This window comes from Elaeis guineensis, chromosome 5, assembly GCF_000442705.2.
Source record: "Elaeis guineensis isolate ETL-2024a chromosome 5, EG11, whole genome shotgun sequence".
Lineage (NCBI taxonomy): Eukaryota > Viridiplantae > Streptophyta > Magnoliopsida > Arecales > Arecaceae > Elaeis > Elaeis guineensis.
The window spans coordinates 15,464,235-15,485,014 of NC_025997.2; the positions used below are offsets into that span (position 1 = coordinate 15,464,235).

At 32.2% G+C, this 20,780-nt stretch overlaps 1 protein-coding gene across 1 annotated transcript in view; it reads right to left on the reverse strand.

The window, feature by feature from the left end:
- Nucleotides 1-1,606: 1,606 nt before the first annotated feature.
- LOC105044987 (F-box protein At5g07610) overlaps nucleotides 1,607-20,780 on the reverse strand; it is a 37,119-nt gene continuing 17,945 nt past the window's right edge. The window contains 2 exon segments of the mRNA XM_073257355.1: nucleotides 1,607-2,223; nucleotides 2,226-3,124. Of these exon segments, the coding sequence (XP_073113456.1) occupies nucleotides 1,826-2,223; nucleotides 2,226-3,124 (1,297 nt within the window). The 3' untranslated portion in view covers nucleotides 1,607-1,825.

The window sequence follows — 20,780 nt, forward strand, 5'->3', positions numbered from 1 at the left end:
GTAGACTTCGTTCGGACTCCTACGGGAGCCAGACTTCATCCCCGACTTCGACTGCAGGAAGACTTCGTCCGAGCTCCTACGGGAGTCGGACTTCGCCTCCGACTCCAGCTGCATAGGCTTCGTCCGGGCTCCCACGGGAGCCGGACTTCCGCCCTGAACTCTGTTGCAGGTCTCAGCGAGATTCCTCGACAAATGATCCCCATCCGGGCTTCTGCGGAGATCGGACTCCAGCCGAACTTCGGCCAACAAGTTTGGACCCCCTGGCAGGCCGCAGTAACGGCCACGACTCTGCTCCACTCCCTGCGGCGGATCCTACATGGCTCCATCACTCCCTGACAGGCCGCAGTAAGGCCACGATTTTGCTCCACTTCCTGCGACGGATCATGTGCAGTTCCACCACTCCCTGACGAGTCGCGACAACGACGCCGCTCCACTCCCCGCAACTGATTCCACGTGGCGAGCCATGGTGACAGCCACGACTCCACCCCATTACTCTTCATGATAAATTCCTCTTGGCCCCGTGCGGCCCACGACTAGGCGGTCATAAACTATCGCTATCAATCCGTTGCTCCCCCCGCCTATATAAAGGGGGAGGCCCAAGATACGTATTTCTCTAAGCTCTAATTTCTATCCCAAAACTCTGCTAAAATTTTCGTTCGAGCACTCCATTCTTGTTGAGGTAGAGAACTGACTTGAGCGTCGGAGGGTCTTGCCGGAGCAACCCCAACTCCGATTTAGACTTTTTTTGCAGGTCCCGGCGGCGACCGCGACTCCCTCGACTCCAGCTTCTCCGGCGCAGACGGATTTTTGCACCAACACATACATACATACATACATACATACATATATACATATATATATATATATATATATATATATATATATATATATAATATATATATATATATATATATATATATATATGCATGTATAAACACATATACGTACATGTATATGTAAATATTTTGGGAGGATTTATGATGGAAGAGATTACAGATGCATTTAATTTGCAATCGGAGCCGGAATTAGAATTGAAATAGATATAAATAGAAATCAAAATAGCTATATCACCCAACGTGTTTGGTTTGTGACCGGAATTAGAATCAGAATGAGCTTTGTATACCAAAGGAGTGTAAGAATTAAATTTTGGGAGATTAGGACAATGTTTATTTCCCTTTGAAATTGCAATAGGAATCAGGCTCCCTTCAAATGAATAGCTGGAATGAAAGTTACTCATTCCCATTCCCAAAACAAAATCAGGCATATATTTGATCTTTAATTTCAGAATGCAATCTCCCATAGATAATATGAAACTACAGTTGCAAATAACACTCATCAAAACATCTACAGGATTCAACCAAACCCCACCCCATGAAAGATGAAGTACCATAAAGGATGAACTGTCATACCATCTGCAAAGTCAAGTTCTAGTAGATTTTTCCACACTTCATTTTCCCCTTGTGATTTTTCCATGATTAGTTCTATAAAGATCACTAACATACAATAAAATCTCAGTAAAGATGAATTATGAATCATGATATGAACCATTAAAATCGTGCAAAAGCTAAGTGCACATGAACTTTTGAGACAGAAAGAACAAACTTTCAGCAAGATAGCAGACATTAGAAATTCCATGTAAGCTGCTCAGAATGCCAATCATATGTAACTTGTTCTCCATGAGATAGTAGCTAAAACTTACAAAAAAAAAAAAAAAAACAGAAGTCAACATGTAAACCAAAGTGTAAAGTAGTTTCCTCAACACAAGCATCCAAAATGTATAATGTTGACAATCCAGGATACCGCCGAAAGTATCTGTATCTGAGAACTAACTGAACTGACGGAGATCTTGGAGAGAAGAGACTGGAGCAAATGGGAAGAAGTGGATGGTCACGGTCACGGGTAAATTGGGCTGAATCGTTGGGGTGCGTGGCTTCGTGGCACAAATTTTGTAGAAGGTCCTATTTCCAAGGTTACAACAGAAAATATTCGGGGGATAGGTAAAATACATCTCGTCATCTTCCCGTTCTCCTCCTCGAGCAAAAAACACAGGAACTGTGTAGATGCCGTAGTCCGATAATATCCCAAGAGAAATCTCATTAGGAAGCGGCGCCTTAGTGAGAGGGTACTCAATTCTCACATCATTGAGATCAACATGGTATAATATTGACCAGCTCCGATTGTCTTTTCGCATCTCAAAAACAAAAAAACGCAGCCAGTTAAATTATCTCTACCAACGTCCTCCGCAGTCTCAATCAAGTGCAGGTGGCCGCGAGACTCTCCGAGGTAAAGCATCACGGCCCGGCGGGGGATCCTCACCAGTTGCTGGTCAACATCAAAGGAGACAAGGAGACCATCTTCGGTGATCCAGTTCAGTGCGGCATTCCAGTAAACACCTTTCTGAGTAATTCTACCGCCCGGCACAGGAACCCTCGAGAGCTCCCATGCACCGGTTTCCGATGAGTATATCTGGACGTGAAACGGAGAAGGTTCGAGATTGAACGCAGAGGGCTCGTTGTTGGAGCAGAGGCAGGCAATTCGATACCGGAGGGATGTGGAAGGATCGAAAGCAAGCATGAACTGGCATTTGAATGGATATACATCGGTAGGAGGGTTTGGGATTTGTCGGTACTGCATGGTGGTGGGATTGACGAGGAATTGGCTCGACGACAGAAGCGGCGAGCGGCTTCTGCAGAGGAGCAGGCCACAGCTTTCAGCGAATAGGTGGTCGAGGTAGGAGAGTGAGGGGTCGGGGAGGACTGCCAAGGCGCCGCCGTCGACGGAGTAGGAGGAGAGGCGGGCCGACCCGATTTCATGGATGAGGAAGCCGGAGATGGTGAAGGGGTTGCGGCGGGTGTGGGCGTCGAGGAAGAGAGGATCGGAGGCCAGGGCAAGCCACAGCCTGCAGACGCACTTGAATCGGAGGACGGACTTCGCCGGCAGCCTGGAGAGGATCTCGAAAACGGTCCGGTTGCTGATGGTGGCCTTGGCTGCTGAAGACGAAGAGGACATCTCTCTGAGCTTTGAATTTCTCTTTGCCCTCCATTTCTTCTTCGCCGCCCAATCTGAAGACGAGCTTTGAATTCCTCTGTCCTCCGTTTCTTCTTCGCCGCCCAAGTATATAGAGCTCTTTTCAGAATAACATAAAAAAAAAACTTAAATACCAAAATAATTTAAAATCAAACTTTTTTATCAAACTAATGCAAAAGGAAAAAACGTCATTTTGAATAACGTTTTTTCTCCTTCCACATCACCCTGCTTTCCACGATGGCATCATCTCAAAAAAAAAAAAAAAAAAAAAAAACGCCAATTGGAATGGCGTCTTAAAAAATACCATTTGAATGGCATTTTTAAAAACGCCATTCAAAATGGCGTTTTCAATTTTTCCCATCAAAAAAAATAAAAAATAAAAAATAATGGAAATTTTTTTTTTAAATTTAAAATTAATAAATAAATTAAAATTTTAATTTTGATTGAAATTTAGAATATAAAGATTTGAATTTGTAATTCAAAAAAAAAATAATTTAGATATTTATTTTTCAATTTTTTTTAAAAAATGTGAAAAAAATTTTAAGAAATTTAAAAATAAAAAATATCATAGAAAAAAAAAGAGAAAGAAATATGAAAGAAATAAAAATTTGAAATTTCATTGAAAAACATCATTTCAAATGCTTGTCAAAAAAATTTTAAAAAGAATTTATAAAATAAAATGTAGCATTAAAAAATAAAAATTTTAAAAAAATCACAAAAAATAAGAATTATAAATTAAAATTTAAAAAAAATAAAATTTTAAAGATTAATTGAAATAAAAATATTTTTTCAAATTATTTTCTCAAATTAAAATTAATTTATTTAAAAAAGTTTCAAAAAAAAATTTAAAAATGGCCTAAAAAAATTTCATAAAAAGATAAAGAATTGAAAAAAATAGAAATTATAATTGTAATTGAAGAACAAAGTTTATAATTTTTAATTTTAAGAAATAAGAATTAAAATTGTAATTGAAATTAAAATAATATTTTAAATAACTAAATTAATTTAAATATAATTTTTTAAAAAATATTTTAAATAAAGAAAAAAATACGTAATAGAATGTCAAAAAGATAAAAATGGAAGAAAATAAAAATTAAAATTAAAATTATAAAAATTATAAATAAAAAAAATATTTCATAAAAGAATAAAATGAAATTAAATTAATTACAATTTTTTTTAGGGTATTTTATAAATGTGACTTAAAAAATTTTAATTTGAATTAAATTTTGATCAAAAAATAAATGCATTAAAAAGTTAAAAAATGGGAAAAAATGTGAAAAAAAATTTGTAAATTGAACTTTAGAAAAAATAATTTTTTTTAACTAAAGGAAAAGAATACGTAATAGAATGCTAAAAAGATAAAAATGAAAGAAAACTGAAATTATAATTTCAAATGATAAAAATTTTAAAATAAATTAAAAAAAAATATCATAAAAAAATAAAAAATAATAATAAAATAAAAATTATAATTATAAATTTTAAATAAATTTAATTTAAATTTAAATTAAAATTATCATTTAAATTATTATTTTCATTATTTAATTAAATTTATTTATTAAAAGATTACAAATAAATAATTAAAGAAATTAAAAAAAATAAAAAAAAAAGAGAAAACGCCAAAGAGAATGGCGTTTTCCCTCCCCAAACCCTTTTTCCCCTCCTTCTTCCTTTTCCCTCTTCTCCTTCTCCCTTCTCCCTTCTCCCTTCTCGATCTTCTCCGGCGTCTCTCCGGCGGCACGGCGGCGAGGTCTCGCGGTGGTGAGCTCTTCCCGCCTCTCTCTCCCTCTTCCTCTTTCTCTCTCCCTCTTCCCCTCTCTCTCTTTTTCTCTTAGTCTCATGCCGGCGGCGGGCCGCGCGTCCCGACGGCGGGCCGCACGCCCCAGCGGGTCCCGCGTCCCGACGGTGGAGTTGCATCGGACATACAATGTAGTTCAGTCGCATTCGAAATTATGGTCCGTACGATGCGCATCATCAGATAATGTTCAGCATTGTAAATGGAGGCTTCGTGCTGCATTGTTGAAAAAACATGGATATTTTCAAATCACAAAATATGAGGGTCCTCACACTTGTTTGTTTACGGGATTGAGTCAAGACCACAAACATGTCAGTGGAAAGATGATTAGCACATTAGTCCGACATATTGTTGAGAAAGATCCCGGTGTTAAAGTTGAAGCTATTGTGGCAGCCGTTAATGATCAATTTCAATATACAGTATCATACAGGAAAGTATGGTGTGGAAAGCAGAAGGCATTGGTTGATATTTATGGAGAATGGGAGCCATCTTATGCTAAATTACCTTATTATATGGCTGCACTTCAATATGCAAATTCTGGTACAGTTGTTTCATGGAATTTTTTTCAAGCTGTGAATTCCAAGTTCGCGTTTTAAATTATATTTTTTGGGCTTTCGAACCATCTATTCAGGGTTTTATGCACTGTCGTCCTATAATTAGCATTGATGGCACGCACTTGTATGGAAAATTTAAAGGTAAGATGTTAATTGCAACAGGCATTGATGCAGAGAATGGGATATTTTCATTAGCATATGCAATTGTCGATGAGGAAACGACTGCAAGTTGGAGTTGGTTTCTTTTCCAGCTCAGAACACATATCGTTAAAGATAGAAATGGAATATGCTTAATTTCTGACAGGCATCCAGGTATATTAAATGCCATCGCAGATGAGTCTATTGAATGGAGTCCACCACGTGCCTATTACCGATACTGTTTAAGACATATCTGCAGTAATTTCAACACTCATTTTAAAAATGTGCAGCTGAAAAGAGCAGTATGGCAAGCAGGAAGTGCTCATCAAGTTCGTAAATTAATTTTATCATGGGTAGGATTAGAACAGTGAATAAAGAAGCTTGGAGCTGGACAACGTAATTTGAATTTTTTAGGATATTTTTATTTATTTACAATATTTTTTTTCTTTTCTTGAGATTATTTTTAAAAAGTATTTTGAAATGGATAACGTAATTTGAAATTATATTTTTTATTTGAATTATAATTAAAATTCTTATTTTTTGGAAATTTAATTTATAAATTTCTTTTTTTCAAACTTTTTCTCATTTTTATTTTTTAAAATTTTTTTACACATTCTTTTAAAAAAAATTGAAAAAAAATATCTAAAATTATTTTTTTAATTGGATTTACAAATCAAAACTTTATATTTTAAATTTCAATCAAAATTAAAATTAAAATTTATTTATTAATTTATAATTATAATTCTTATTTTATTACTATTTATTTTTTTTTATGATATCTTTTTTAAATTTATTTTAAAATTTTTATCATTTGAAATTATAATTTCAGTTTTCTTTCATTTTTATCTTTTTAGCATTCTATTACGTATTCTTTTCCTTTACTTAAAATAATTTTTAAATAATTATATTTAAATTAATTTAATTATTTAAAATGTATTTTTTTACTTCAATTATAATTATCATTTTTATTTTTTAAAATTAAAAATTAAAAATTTTGTTTTTCAATTACAATTACAATTCCTATTTTTTTCAATTCTATTTTTTTCCTTTCTTTCTTTTTTATGGTATTTTTTATTTTTTTACAATATTTTTTCTTTTCTTGAGATAATTTTTTTATAATAATTAAAAAAAATATATTTTTTTAAAGTTCAATTTACAAACTTTATTTTTCCATATTTTTCCTTATTTTTTAACTTTTTAATGTATTTCTTTTTTTATCAAAATTTAATTCAAATTAAATTTTTTTAAGTCACATTTATAAAATACCCTAAAAAGAAATTATAATTAATTTAATTTAATTTTATTCTTTTATGATATATTTTTTAATATAATTTATAATTTTTATAATTTTAAATTTTAATTTTAGTTTTCTTCCATTTTTATCTTTTTGACATTCTATTACGTATTTTTTTTCTTTTATTTAAAATATTTCTTAAAAAATTATATTTAAATTAATTTAGTTATTTAAAATATAATTTTTAATTTCAATTACAATTATTATTTCTTAAAATTAAAAATTATAAACTTTGTTCTTCAATTACAATTATAATTTCTATTTTTTTCAATTATTTATGTTTTTATAAAAATTTTTTAGGCTATTTTAAAATTTTTTTGAATCTTTTTAAAATAAATTAATTTTAATTTGAGAAAGTAATTTGAAATAATATTTTTATTTCAATTAATCTTTAAAATTTTATTTTTTTAAATTTTAAATTATAATTCTTTTTTTTATTATTTAAAAATTTTTATTTTTTAAATTTTTTTAAAATTTTTGGGACAAGTATTTGGAATGATGTTTTTCAATTAAATTTCAAATTTTTATTTCTTTCATATTTCTTTCTCTTTTTTTTTATTTTCTATGATAATTTTTTTTATTTCTTAAGATTTTTTTTGAATTTTTAAAAAAAAAATTGAAAAAAAAATCTAAATTTATTTTTTTAATGAATTACAAATTAAATATTTATATTTTAAATTTCAATCAAAATTAAAATTTTAATTTATTTATTAATTTCAAATTTTAAATTTTTTTTCCATTATTTCATAATTTTTTCCTTTTTTTTGTGGAAAAAATTGAAAATGCCATTCAAAATGGCATTTTTAAAGACGCCATTTCATTTGGCGTTTCTTTTTTTTTTTTTTTGGGACGATGCCATCGTGGAAAAAAATGGTGACGTGGAAGGGGGAAAAACGCCATTCAAAATGGTGTTTTTTCCTTTTATATTAGTTTGGTAAAAAAGTTGCTTTTGAATTATTTTGATATTTAAGTTTTTTTTTTGTATTATTCTGGAAAAGTCTTCCAAATATATAGGGGTGAGATCAAGGACAAGTAGTTATTCTGTTTACCATTAAAGAAATTATTTGCAAATAACACCTCAACGTCTGCCAAAATATTCAAACATGTCTGCTATTAAAATCCATCATATCTACCATTCAAATAAGGTACCATACAACCATGTCACCAAAAAAAGCAAGATTGTCCAATTTAAATACAGTATTTTACTTGTACTTAGGATAATAATTCAAACAGCTCGGCATTGCTTAATCACAATCATGATGATACAATTGTCATAAAAATATATAAATCAATATCATAGTACATCGAGAGGCACATGCGACCGCTTCTAATCCTTCACATACAAATGAAAGGACTTGCACATTAGAAGAGGCAAGTAGTCAGCAATTTGACGGTGATCATCATCAAATAAGATGAAAAAAGATAAGGCGTATTTGATTTGAAATCATAATTATAATCGAAATAAATTAGAATAAAAATTAAAATAATTATATTTTCAAACGTGTTTGGTTCTGTAACCAAAATAAAAAATTAAATAAAATTTAAATCATATAAAAGAGCTTGGATTAGACTTTAGAGGATTGAAAATTTTCATTCTCTCTTAGAATTAGAATGCGAATAGAATTTCCTTCGACCAAATAGTTAGAATGAGAACTATTAATTTTCATTCTCATTCTAAAGTCTAACTCCTACCAACTAAACATACATTTAATATATCTAATATATTATAAAAAACAACAGTTCTCAAGATCCATTTCATAAAGCTTTTGATCAAATCTCAACATCAATATTAACAAAACACCAAAGGAAGACACATACATTCATTGCCTGAATACACTATATTTGTATGTGTGTGCGCATGCGGCGTGCGCACACATGCATATAATAGGGTCCATCTAGAGTTATTGATTCAGATTCAACTTTTGACCTAATTTTAATTTTGAATCAACCATATATCATCTTTTTGAGTAAAGTTTGTTGGAATTTTGTATCAGGACATGCATGTATGTTTCAAATTTTTCTTAAATAATACAGTAGAATAAAAAATTAAAATATCTTTTAATCTAAATCATACAGTATAAAATATAGAATATAAAAATCTACTTCATATGATAAAATTGATCACATATGAATTTTATACTGAAATTAAATATGTGATCGAATCACATATCTGTTTCGCAGTTCCTTTTTCAAATCTGAATGAAGTCTGAATCACGATCAACTCTTTGATTTTTTTCTTGATCTTTTCTTTCTCTTCTTCTCTTCTCTTTTTCCCTTGATTATAAAGTAACCAAGATCTAAAAACTAGCAAGCAAAAGAGAATGCCCAAACACCTTTTGGGCATGGAGATGGAGGACGCTCAATCTCCTTTGGGTCTTGGAACCAAAGGAAAAAGAGAGGGAGGCATGGGGGGATCTTAGAAGGTATGGGAGCTACTAAAAATCTGATGCTTAGAGCCTTAGAAAAGACTTCTTTAAATAGACAAAAGGTTTGAAACATATTCAAAACCAAAGAGCTCATTAATACAAGTCTTATTGTATTAGGAATCCTTATAACTGACATTTGACCTCCTTTAGGAGATCTATAAGGCACCAACTATTAGAAGCTTTTCCTCTTTTTTTCATAGGCCACATGAGACTTAGGGGATACCCCATGTTGGTTCTTAATGCCCTCTTTTATGTGGGCACGCCCAACTTGATCAAATCAAGTGGCATCCATGCAAACAATCAAAAAATTTAATTAAGGATTTGAACCCTTAATGCATATGATCCAAAATTCTAGACATCCAACAATTGGAGCCTAATAAATCTAATTCATTAAGATTATTAGCAGATAATTAACTCAATTAATCTTATTAAAATAAATAATTCAAGTATAAAAAAAATTAGGTTCAATTATATATTAGCAAGATTATCCTAAATCAATAGGATTTTTTTAAATCTAATTGAGACTTCATAAGTTTAATTACTTATTTTAGATCTAATCTCTTTATTGTGTGGCCCTGTAGGTTCAATTCTATCTGGTAGCGAGATATACTATGCTCTCTATCATAATATCATTGAAGCTCTTTTCAATGAATCGGAATGATTCCACTCAACTTATCAAGGATTGTCGATCTTGAGCAATCCTAGTGAGCTCTCATAATCACCAGTGATATCTAGTAAGATATAGTGGTAATCTAGTAGAATCGAAAAAGTATCTCAAGATATAGTTCATATGTGATTCAGTCCTTCTATCATAAATCCTGACTAGATGGTAAGTGATGGATAAATCATCAAACTTCATTATAGTGATATGATAGATTCAATTAGTTTAAGTCCATTATAATCCTCATAAAAATTATTTTCTATTATTTACACTGCTGTGGCCACAGACTCTTAAACTTAAGCCTCTCAAATCCTATAGGACTATTCTTCTCTATCAAGATCGATAGATTCATATAGATGTATATCCTGCTCTTACAATAGATTAACTACCATCTACATCCACTATAAAATCTCATCGAGGATATATTTATGTGTTAGTTAAACTCTAATAGCATCACTACGAGTAATCATACCATCGCAGGTCAAAGGACCATTTACATAAGCACAACATCAGACGATCACTGACGATTGATTAAAAATTTAAGTAATCGTATAGTTACGCTCAGTACTAGTTATTTTTTAACAACTACCCAACTCATTACTCAGTGTCTCTATACTATATATCAAAAACTCATCTATCTCAAAGGAAGCGATCTATATTAGAACACAGGTTGATTCACATGCATAGATCTATACAGTTATGGTAATCATAAGGAAGCATATTTTAAAATTTTTAATCTAATCTAAATATACTGATTTTAAATCATAATCAAGTCTAGGATCATCTAACATACATAAATAAATTTATAAATATAGATCTAAAATCATAAACTATAATAAGAAGGTATACTGCTCGCTTTTTCTCCCTCCTTCGTCGGATATGATCCTGTGGATGTCTGGGATGCTGTCATAGCTACACAAGCATCCGATCTATTGATATCCACACAGAGATATTTTGATTAGAATTCAAGACCCTCAGAGTACTAGCTCCTTTATAGGCTTCATTTTTTGGCTTAAATCAGGCCACTATACTTGATATTACTTGCAGCAGTCCAATATAAGATCCTGGAGATTAATCCTAACCACAAAGAAAATCAAAAAATCTTTTTTTGATTTTCTTTTTCTCTTTTAAAGGATCTCTCTTAGATCTCTATCTAATGGGGACTAGGGACATGGAAGAGAAGGGATGAGAGGTGGTTGGTGTGGAGAAGGAAAGGGGGTGTGAGGTAGTTAACACACAAAACAACCCATTGATTTTTCTCATAGCAAAATCCATTCCCTTTTATAATTTTGTCACACAAAATTACCTTGTTTCCTATACCAACAACTGATAAGAATCAGTTTTAATTAGTTGAGCTTTATCCCTATCCAAATAGATATCCTAACAATCAAGAAACACCAAAAAACCACCTCTCTATACCCCTTCAGGCATGCACATAAAAAAGTAGCAAGAAAAACCACATCACTTCTCTTTCTAGTCAACTGAATGGAGAGAAAAGCCTAGAAAACTTAGGATCTAAGGGTTAGGGTCAATTTGGTTCAAATTAGACCCCAATCAGATTCAAATTGAGTCCAAATCGAATCAAATTTGAAAGACCGTCAAACCTAATTCAATCAGGCTTGAAATTCTAATCTGATTTAGATAATTGAACCCAATTAGCATTACATTAAATCAAGCCCAATTAAATCATAGTATTTACAATTAAATTTTTATACTAATAATTAATAGTTACTAAATCTATAAAACTTATAAATTAGTAATTTTTAAATTAAACTATCAATCAAATTGATAATTCAAATTTGATCCAAACCATTGATCAGATCAAACTCTTTTTGTGTATGATCTCTCAAATTTTTTTTATCTGATAGTAAAACATATTATGATCTCCATCACATTATTATCGAAACTTCTTTCAATAGATCAGAATAATTTCAGCTCATCCTAAAGATCGTTGATCTGAAAATAATCATAGTGAGTTTTTACAATTCAGCAGTGATGCTAGCAGCATGTAATGGCAATCAATAGAATAAAAAAATATGAACCCCTAGATGCAGTTACCATATGATTCAATCCTTCTATCATGAGTTCCATTTGACGGAGGTCATGGAGAATTTGTCAAACTCCATCGTCAATCATATGTCAGATTGGCTCAACTCGAGTTCACTTATGAATTCTGTAAAAAAAATTTTAGTATCCACACTTGCTTCAATCGAAGATTTTTTGAATCCAATCTGCTAATCGCATAGAACTATTTTTTTTTTATCAAAATTGATAGATTTATTTAGATACATCCTACTCTAACAGCGAATCTAAATTTACTGTAACCAACATACACAGCAAGGATTCGAATAGCTAAGGATCAAAAAACGTGCAGTCAAACTCAGACTTTACTATGAATAGCCAACGACACCATAGGTCAAAAGATCACTCAACCACTGCAGCATTAAGAATGTTAGGAAATATGTCCGATTTGCTCATCTTATAAATTATATATAAATTTTTATTAATAAAAATTATTTGATATTTTTATTATAAATTATCCATCTATGAACTCCTGTATTGTAATGAAGTTTTAGAACTATAATTTATTGATAAAAATTATTAAATCCTTAAAAATATTTGTGACTAAATGATACACTATTAATAGGATGATAGCAATATCGAGTATAGATTGTTGTGTGCCACATGAGTTGGTTGTCCTTTTAACCAAGAAGTATGGAGATACTGTTATGGCATACAAATGGAATGTAAGAGTATATTCACATCGAACGTGATCATGCATGAGCACTCTACTGTCAAGAGTTGCTCATGAAGGTATGGGTATAAGTGTCCTCGTGTCAGGATGCGTAGATAATTTCATGCATGTATTTTAAATTTTTTCAAAAAAATTACAGGAAAGACCATTAGATTAATCAAATTAATCTAATATGCACATGATCTAATCATCAAATCAACCTATTCTAGAAGCTATGATATATTACGTCATGAACCATGCCCAAACTTTTACCACATGAAGAGCTCTCTTCTGACATCTTACACACATAAAAGAAACCACAAAAGCTTCTTTTATAGGCGTGTAAGGAGGTGGGGTGAATAGTCCTAGTGATCTTGGACTCTTACAGGATTCTGCCTCCCTTCAAAATTCTACATCCCAAAATATGCTAAAAAAGTATGGGACGCACCTTCCTATATTTTTTTTATGGTAAATCAGCTCTCTAGCTAATCTTTCATAAAATATCTCCTCAAAATATTGTATATATAAGGAGAAAAAAATTTATTAGTGTGGAGAGCTGATCTGGATGAGAACATATTCTCCTAATAAGGAATATTTTGAAATCTAATTTTAGAACCTTTCTTTCATCAAAACCAATTTGGATTCGAGATAGATAAGGAAAAGAACTCTTTAGTATAAAAAATCTCATACAAAATAATTTTGTGTGTGGAGATATATAGCATGTAATCTGGGTTGGCACAGGGAGAAGAGTCCCATTTCAATAAGGACTACTAATTTTCTTATTTAAATCCAAATCAAATCATACTTGTTTTAGCCCAAATAAGATATATAAAATCTAATATAATTAAATTCATAAATTTTTAATCAAATTTTAATTAAATTAAAAATTGATTGAACTAAAATCCTGATCAAATCAGGGATAATTCTCTCTTAGCGATTAGGTCATCTCATAACCTAATTGGATCAAACCTAATTGAATCTAATTCAATTAATTTTATTTAATCCTCTTTACTCAATCAAATTAAGCTAATCAATAATTTAATTACTAATTAATCTTTCATTAACTTACTAACATTTGATGAATTAATTTATTACAATTTTTGTATAAGGTTAACCATCAATAGAATTGACGATTAAGCCCTTGAACGATTCTCACTCATTGATCAGCCACATGATCAATCAAAAACTTTTTTTGAGTGTGACCTCATAAGTTCGAACTTAAATCAGTAGCATAAAATATCTTTCTAAACTAATCGATGTAATCATCTAGCAATGGTGATCCGACATTCGGATAGGTTGAATAAAGACGAAGCAATATTCAAGAACCTATTGACATATGGTTACTATTATAATTCATCCCTTTGACCTTAATACTCAAAGATGATCAAAGATTTAACTGTCAATCCTATATAAGTCATCTACATTATATTTTAATCTTTTTTAAATCCATCATATGGATTACTTGGGCTTAGATTTTGCTAAATTAAAATATGCTGATACATATCTCCTACTAATTTGGATGGTTCAATCCCATTTTGACTCACACACCAACTTGACAAGTACTTAACTGCATCTAGAAATCTTCTGTTACTGAATTAGAAACTCAATTAGTCTAGCATCAAAGTACAGTGAGTTACTTGCAAGTCACTGTGGTGATCTTAGGTCAGAGGAACACTTATATCCATATCCTTCGCAAGCTCCCTTTGATAGCAGAGTGCTCCGTAATTGGTCATATTTAATGATGATGTATTTTATATCTCACTTGCATGTTATACCAGTATCTCCATATCATTTGGTTATGAGGATAATCAATACATATGGCACATAACGATCTACACTTGATATCGCTATCGTCCTAGTAATAGCATATCATTTGATTGCGAACCAATTTAATAACTATATAATAAATCCTCTTTTATCGATCAAAATAGTCTTAAAGACTTCATCACAATATAGAAGTTTGTTAGAAGATGTATCTTTATGATGAAAAATATCAAATAACTTTTATTGTTTATCAATTCATATACATTTATAATTAGCACAATCGTCAAACAATCGGCTTTAGGACATAATTGCCAACAACTCCACTTGGACTAAAGTCAAGTAGATAGTATCATATACCCATCTTTGATTTATCATCTCAAACTCCTAAATATCGAGGCTTTAGTAAATGGGCTGATCAAGTTCTCCTTTCCATCAACCTTCTAAAGATTGATATCACCTTAACAAATTTTTCAAATAAAATGGTAGCGATGCAAAATTCTTGATAAGCTAATCGGATTTCGACTCTTTGGCATAAGCTATAACTCCGATGCTATATAATACAGCAAGACCATCATCGAAGGGTGTCACTCCTAGCTTGCTAGTGAACCCATACAATCATATAGCTTCCTTGCAAGCATCGAATGTTGCAATGTATTTTGCCTCGCAATTTGAATTTGACTATATTTGTCTGCTTGGAACCTTTCCAACAGATTGCTCCATTATTTAAAGGATGTATTCTGACATGTTCTTGCTATTATTATCTCCAACTAAAAATTAGAGTCATACTCCATAGGTTTTAAGTCAGATTCTTCATAACCGAGTCATCAGTCTTAGTATTTCTCAAATACTTAAGGATAATTTTTCAGTGATTCTCACTCGGATCTTGTAAGTATCATTCACTATCCTAGTGAATATACTGTATCCGATTCTCATATATGGTGTATATGATAGAATAAATTTTACTCATAAACACCCTATGTATGTTGACTAAAAAAATTCAAGCAGCATCTTAGATCTATCTCTATAAATCTTCATCACTAAAATGAGAGATGCTTTTTTCCAAATTCTTTATGGAGAACTATGATAATAGTGAAATCTTTGTTCTCTATAATATAAGGAATGTCATTTTTGACTAAGAGAATGTCATTCACATACAAGACAAGAAATACACTCATAGAACTATTAACTCATTTATATTTGCAGAATTCTTCTTTATTCTTAACAAAGCCATGCATTTTGATCACTTATCAAAATGCACATTCTAACTCTAAAATATTTAGCATTGCCACAAGAGAAAACATCTCATTATGGTCAATATCATAATGTTGACAATATCTTTAGGCAATCAGATAAGCTTTATAGGTTTTCACTTTCTCGTCTGTGCTACTCTAATTCTATTAAAGGTCCACTTACACTCTATGGGCTTTACCTTTCGACTGAATCAATGAATATCCATACATCATTGATCTTTATGGACTTTATTTTGGATTCTATAGCTCCAAGCCATTAATCAGAGTCGGATCTCTGCATGGCATCCATGTAGGTCATCAAATCTTTATTGTTCTTATCGAGTTCAACAGTATCACATCCCAAATCTAGAAATCAAAAGCTCTATTCAACAGATGTGATACTCTATCGGATTTCCTTCATGATGCCTTTACAGTGGGTTCTGTGTTTAATTTAATCAAATTCGATTCTATGGACTTGCTAGATTTTGTCGATTTTTCTACCTTTCAAATTTTATAAGTTTCATATTAAAGACATCAGTACCTTCACCAAGTTTCTTTTTTCTAAAAAAATGCCGAACAACTCTTATTTTTTAGCAAGGTAGAAGTTATATCCCCTAGATTCTTTGGGGTTACCTACAAAATAATATATATAGGATCAAGATCTAAACTAATCTATATGCAAATGCTTGACATAAAATAAATACTCCCAAACCCTAAGGTAAGAAAATATCAATTTTGCCTAGTCCATATCTCATATGGAGTCTTTGCAACTGATTAATTCAGAATCTAGTTCAAAACATAACAAACAGACCTAAGAGTATAAACTTAAGAGGAGACAGGCAAACTTATAAACCCTATCATGGATTGAACTATGTCTAACAAAATCGATCCTAATAAAAAAAATTCTTATTCTCTTCTAGATATGTCAAAAAACTCACTGAAAGAGTATTCTCCTCTTTAGTCTGATCAAAGAGTTTCAATACTCTTTTCAGTTTGTTTTTCTATCTTATTATAAAATTATTTAAATATTTTAAATAATCTAAATTTATGACAAATATGTTCATAGATCCAATACATCAGTATATATTAGACTCAGAATATCATTGGCTCGTTCATCTTTTTCAGTAAAAAGTGACTTGATCATCTTACTAAGGAGATATGATTGACAGGTTGACAATGATTCATAATCATTGACTTGGAAATTATCTGCTGTTGAACCTATTCTTTTTTAATAATCAAGCCTAAATTGCTAAAGATAAATATTTATGATATTATCTATTTTAGAGAGTTTATTTGATTATGTACAATACACTAACAAACTGTGACTATTCATAAATATCATTTCTCAGTTATCCACATAATTTTGACATCATTCATAATGATATCTCAAAAATCATTAGACAATAGTGATAATCACTAAAATGATATTATTAGAATTGAAAATAGGCTCAATGATTTCTAAAAGCAGAATTAGAATATGACTTCCAACTCCAATGTTCAGAAATCTGTTGCTGTATTCAAACTTTCTACTAATCCAAAGTCATTGCAACAATTTGCATGAACTGTCGATATTCAATATCCAGGTAGTAATGTCACATAAAGAAATCACAAGGTATTATCATATACGTATCTTATTCAGCAACCCTTTGCTAATTTCTCTTCCTTAGCTTGTTCAGATCAAGAGACTCTGCCAGACTAGATTAATCTTAGACTTATTTTGTCAGTTCTGACTCCTCAGCCCGTATGACTCTTTTGCATCTTCTTTTTTTTTTTTTCTCAAAGATTATTGCCCATCGAAGATACATATTCAGAGGTGCAAAAAAACTCTTTCAATATTTGAAGAATTTTCTCCCATTGAGCTCAACGAATTTATAACTAAATTCATATTCTTTGCTGCTCTCAAAAATTTTGCATAGTAATACGATCATTTGGCCACTTCTGATAAGTGCCCTTGATCACATCATGTGTGTTGGATGTGAAAATATTAGGTGCTAGATCCATAATCATATTTAGGATCCATTCATACTCTATAACTATGTTGCTCTTGGATTAATTTTGATGATTACAAAGCATTTGAAGGGGTACTAATGATTTTCGCTTGAAAAAGACTTATTACTCTTCAGGGGCAAAATCATAATTTTACCAAATCTGATTTGAAAGCATCAAGTGATAGAACAAAAGATTTGTGATCCATTGATAAAAATTTTATTATTTTTGGACTTGTATTTTGAAAGATATGCATGTTTGAAAAATATAAGTCGATATGAGTTGACTCATGGCACATGAGATGATTGGCACGCTGAATTCTTGGCCGGTACAAACTTGGCACACCCTGTGAGTCGACCCATGAGTCGACCCCCAAGGCATGAGTCGACCCATGAGTCGACCTCTGCGGGTTTTGGGCCAATTTTACAGAACCTTGCTTCCCTTTTGATTTTTGGTGTTTTTCCACAGAGGTCGACCCATGAGTCGACCCCCAAGCATGAGTCGACCCATGAGTCGACCCCTGTGACAGGATTGTTCCGCAACGGCTAGTTTTTAACCCATTTTAAGTACTTTTAATGCTCCTTTAATGTGGTCTAACGTTCTATTTCAGTCCAGAATTTTTTCACTATTTCTTGAAGCTATAAAAGGGACAAATAGGTGGGAATCATTAAGAAGAGAGATTTTGAAAAGAGGATTTCAAGCTAACTTTTCAGCCCTAAGCAAAAGCTCACTCAAAGCATTCAAGAAGCCTTTAATCCAAGCTCACCAACTCCTCAAGTGCACATTCAAGTCTCGAACCACCTTGAGAAAATCAAAAAGGTCTTCTTCTTCTTGAGTAAAGTGTATTTAAAGTCTCATATACTCATTAAAGGAGCTTTCTCGTACTTTTTGTGCTATTCATTGTTATACTCTGTTTGAGTTAGATTTTTATTTTGGAAGAGTTTCAAAATAAGGGAAGGTTGATCGAACCTTGAATCGGAGTGTATTGGGTTGGCTTGTATCTGAAAAATAAGTGGACTAGCTTGGGATAGCTAGAGTCAGAGTTTTCAACGTTTGTATTCGGTTGAATACAAGTTAGTGGATTGAAATTCTCAAGTAGGAGCTTGGAGAGTGGATGTAGGTGCAAGGTTGGCACCGAACCACTATAAATTCTTTTGTTTGTGTTGTGCCTAATTGCTCTTCTTTAACTATTCATTATTCTCTTGCATTCTTGCTTTTAGCCATTAGCCTTGAATTAACTTTACTCTCCCTATTTATTTAGCTATTGTCAAATATTTTTCATAAGACATAAGTTAAGCTTAAAATTTTTTAGAAACCCAATTCACCCCCCCTCTTGGGTTGCATAGAGGGCAACAAGTGGTATCAAAGCTCGGTGCTCTAGCCCTACTTTGATCTAACCAATCAAAGAGCCAAAGATCTATGACAACTCAAGTCGGCACTTCTCTAGCCGAGGGGCAGTCCACTAACCGACCTTCACTTTTCAATGGGTCTAATTACACCTATTGGAAAGTTCAGATGAAAATATTCATTCAAGCACTAGACTATGATATATGGAGTATCATAGTGAACGGCCCTCACACACCCACTAAGATTATTGATGGTATGGAATCAGTCAAATCCGAAAAAGAGTGGGATGAGGTTGATAAGAAAATGGACCAATTAAATGCTAGAGCTATGAATTTCTATATTGTGCTCTTGATGCTAACGAATTTAATCATATTTCTACTTGCTTGTCTGCTAAAGAAATATGGGATAAGTTAGAAGTAACCCATGAAGGAACAATCAAGTAAAGAGTCCAAAATCAACATGCTTGTGCATAAATATGAATTATTTAAAATGGAGCATGATGAGTCCATAACTGAAATGTTTACTCACTTTATGATATTATAAATGATTTAAAGAGTCTTGGTAAGTCCTATACTAACAGTGAGCTTGTAAGAAAGATTCTCAGGTCCTTACCAAGAACTTGGAAGCCAAAGTGACCGCCATCCAAGAAGCCAAGGACTTGAACATTCTACCCTTGGAAGAGCTTCTTAGATCATTGATGACTCATGAGCTAAGCATGAAGCAACATCAAGAGGAAGAAGTCAAAAAGAAGAGAACAATCATCCTCAAATCCATAGCTCCACCAGATGAAGAAACTGATGACACCGAAAATGAAGAGCAGGATGAAGAGATGGCGCTCATTACCCGAAGATTCAAAAAATTTTTGAGAAAAAGGAAACAAGGGATGAGGAAGAGGCCATTCACAAAAGAGAACAGAGCAAAGAAAAGGATAAAGACCAACCCCTTATCTGCTATGAATGCAAGAAATCGGGACACTTCAAGTCCGAATGCCCACAACTAAAGAAGGGTCCCAAGAAGTACAAGAAGAAGGCCATGATGGCCACTTGGAGTGCGAGTGATGACTCAAGCTCCGAAGAGGAAGATCGACTGAACAAGCCAACCTGTGCCTTATGGCACATGAAAATGAGGTAATTTCTGAAACTCCTAGTCACTTTACATTTGAAGAACTGCATGAAGCTTTTTGTGATTTAGTTGATGAACTAAAGAAACTAGGGATAAAGAATAAAGATCTAAAATCGAAAAATCAATCTTTATTGAAACAAAATGAAAGCATTTCAATTGAAAAATCCTCCCTGCTTCAAGAAAATCAAAGTTTAAAGAATGAAATTGCCAAGTTAAAATCACTAGTTGAAAAATTCACCTTGAGTTCAAATAAACTTAATATGATTCTTGAAAATCAAAAGGCCATGTATGATAAGACTGGACTTGGCTATAACCCCTTGAAGAAATAAAAGTATCTGAAAAATATCTATGTAAACTCTTTAAGTAACAAGTCTTCTAATATTACTTGCTTCAAATGTGGTAGAGTAGGACATAAGTCATACACTTGCTTCTCTAACAAATCTGCAAACTCAAATGTAAAGAAAATATGGGTTCCAAAAGGAACCATTATGACTAACCAAAAAGGACCCAAGAGAGCTTGGGTACCTAAAATAAAAACTTGACTTTTGCCTGCAAGTGTGTCTAGCATCCCAAGGAGGAAACAGGAAATGGTATCTTGATAGCGGATGCTCGAGACACATGATTGGTGATGAATCCTAATTCATCACTCTTGATGCTAAGAATGAGGGATGGTCACTTTGGAGACAATGGTAAAGGAAAGATCATC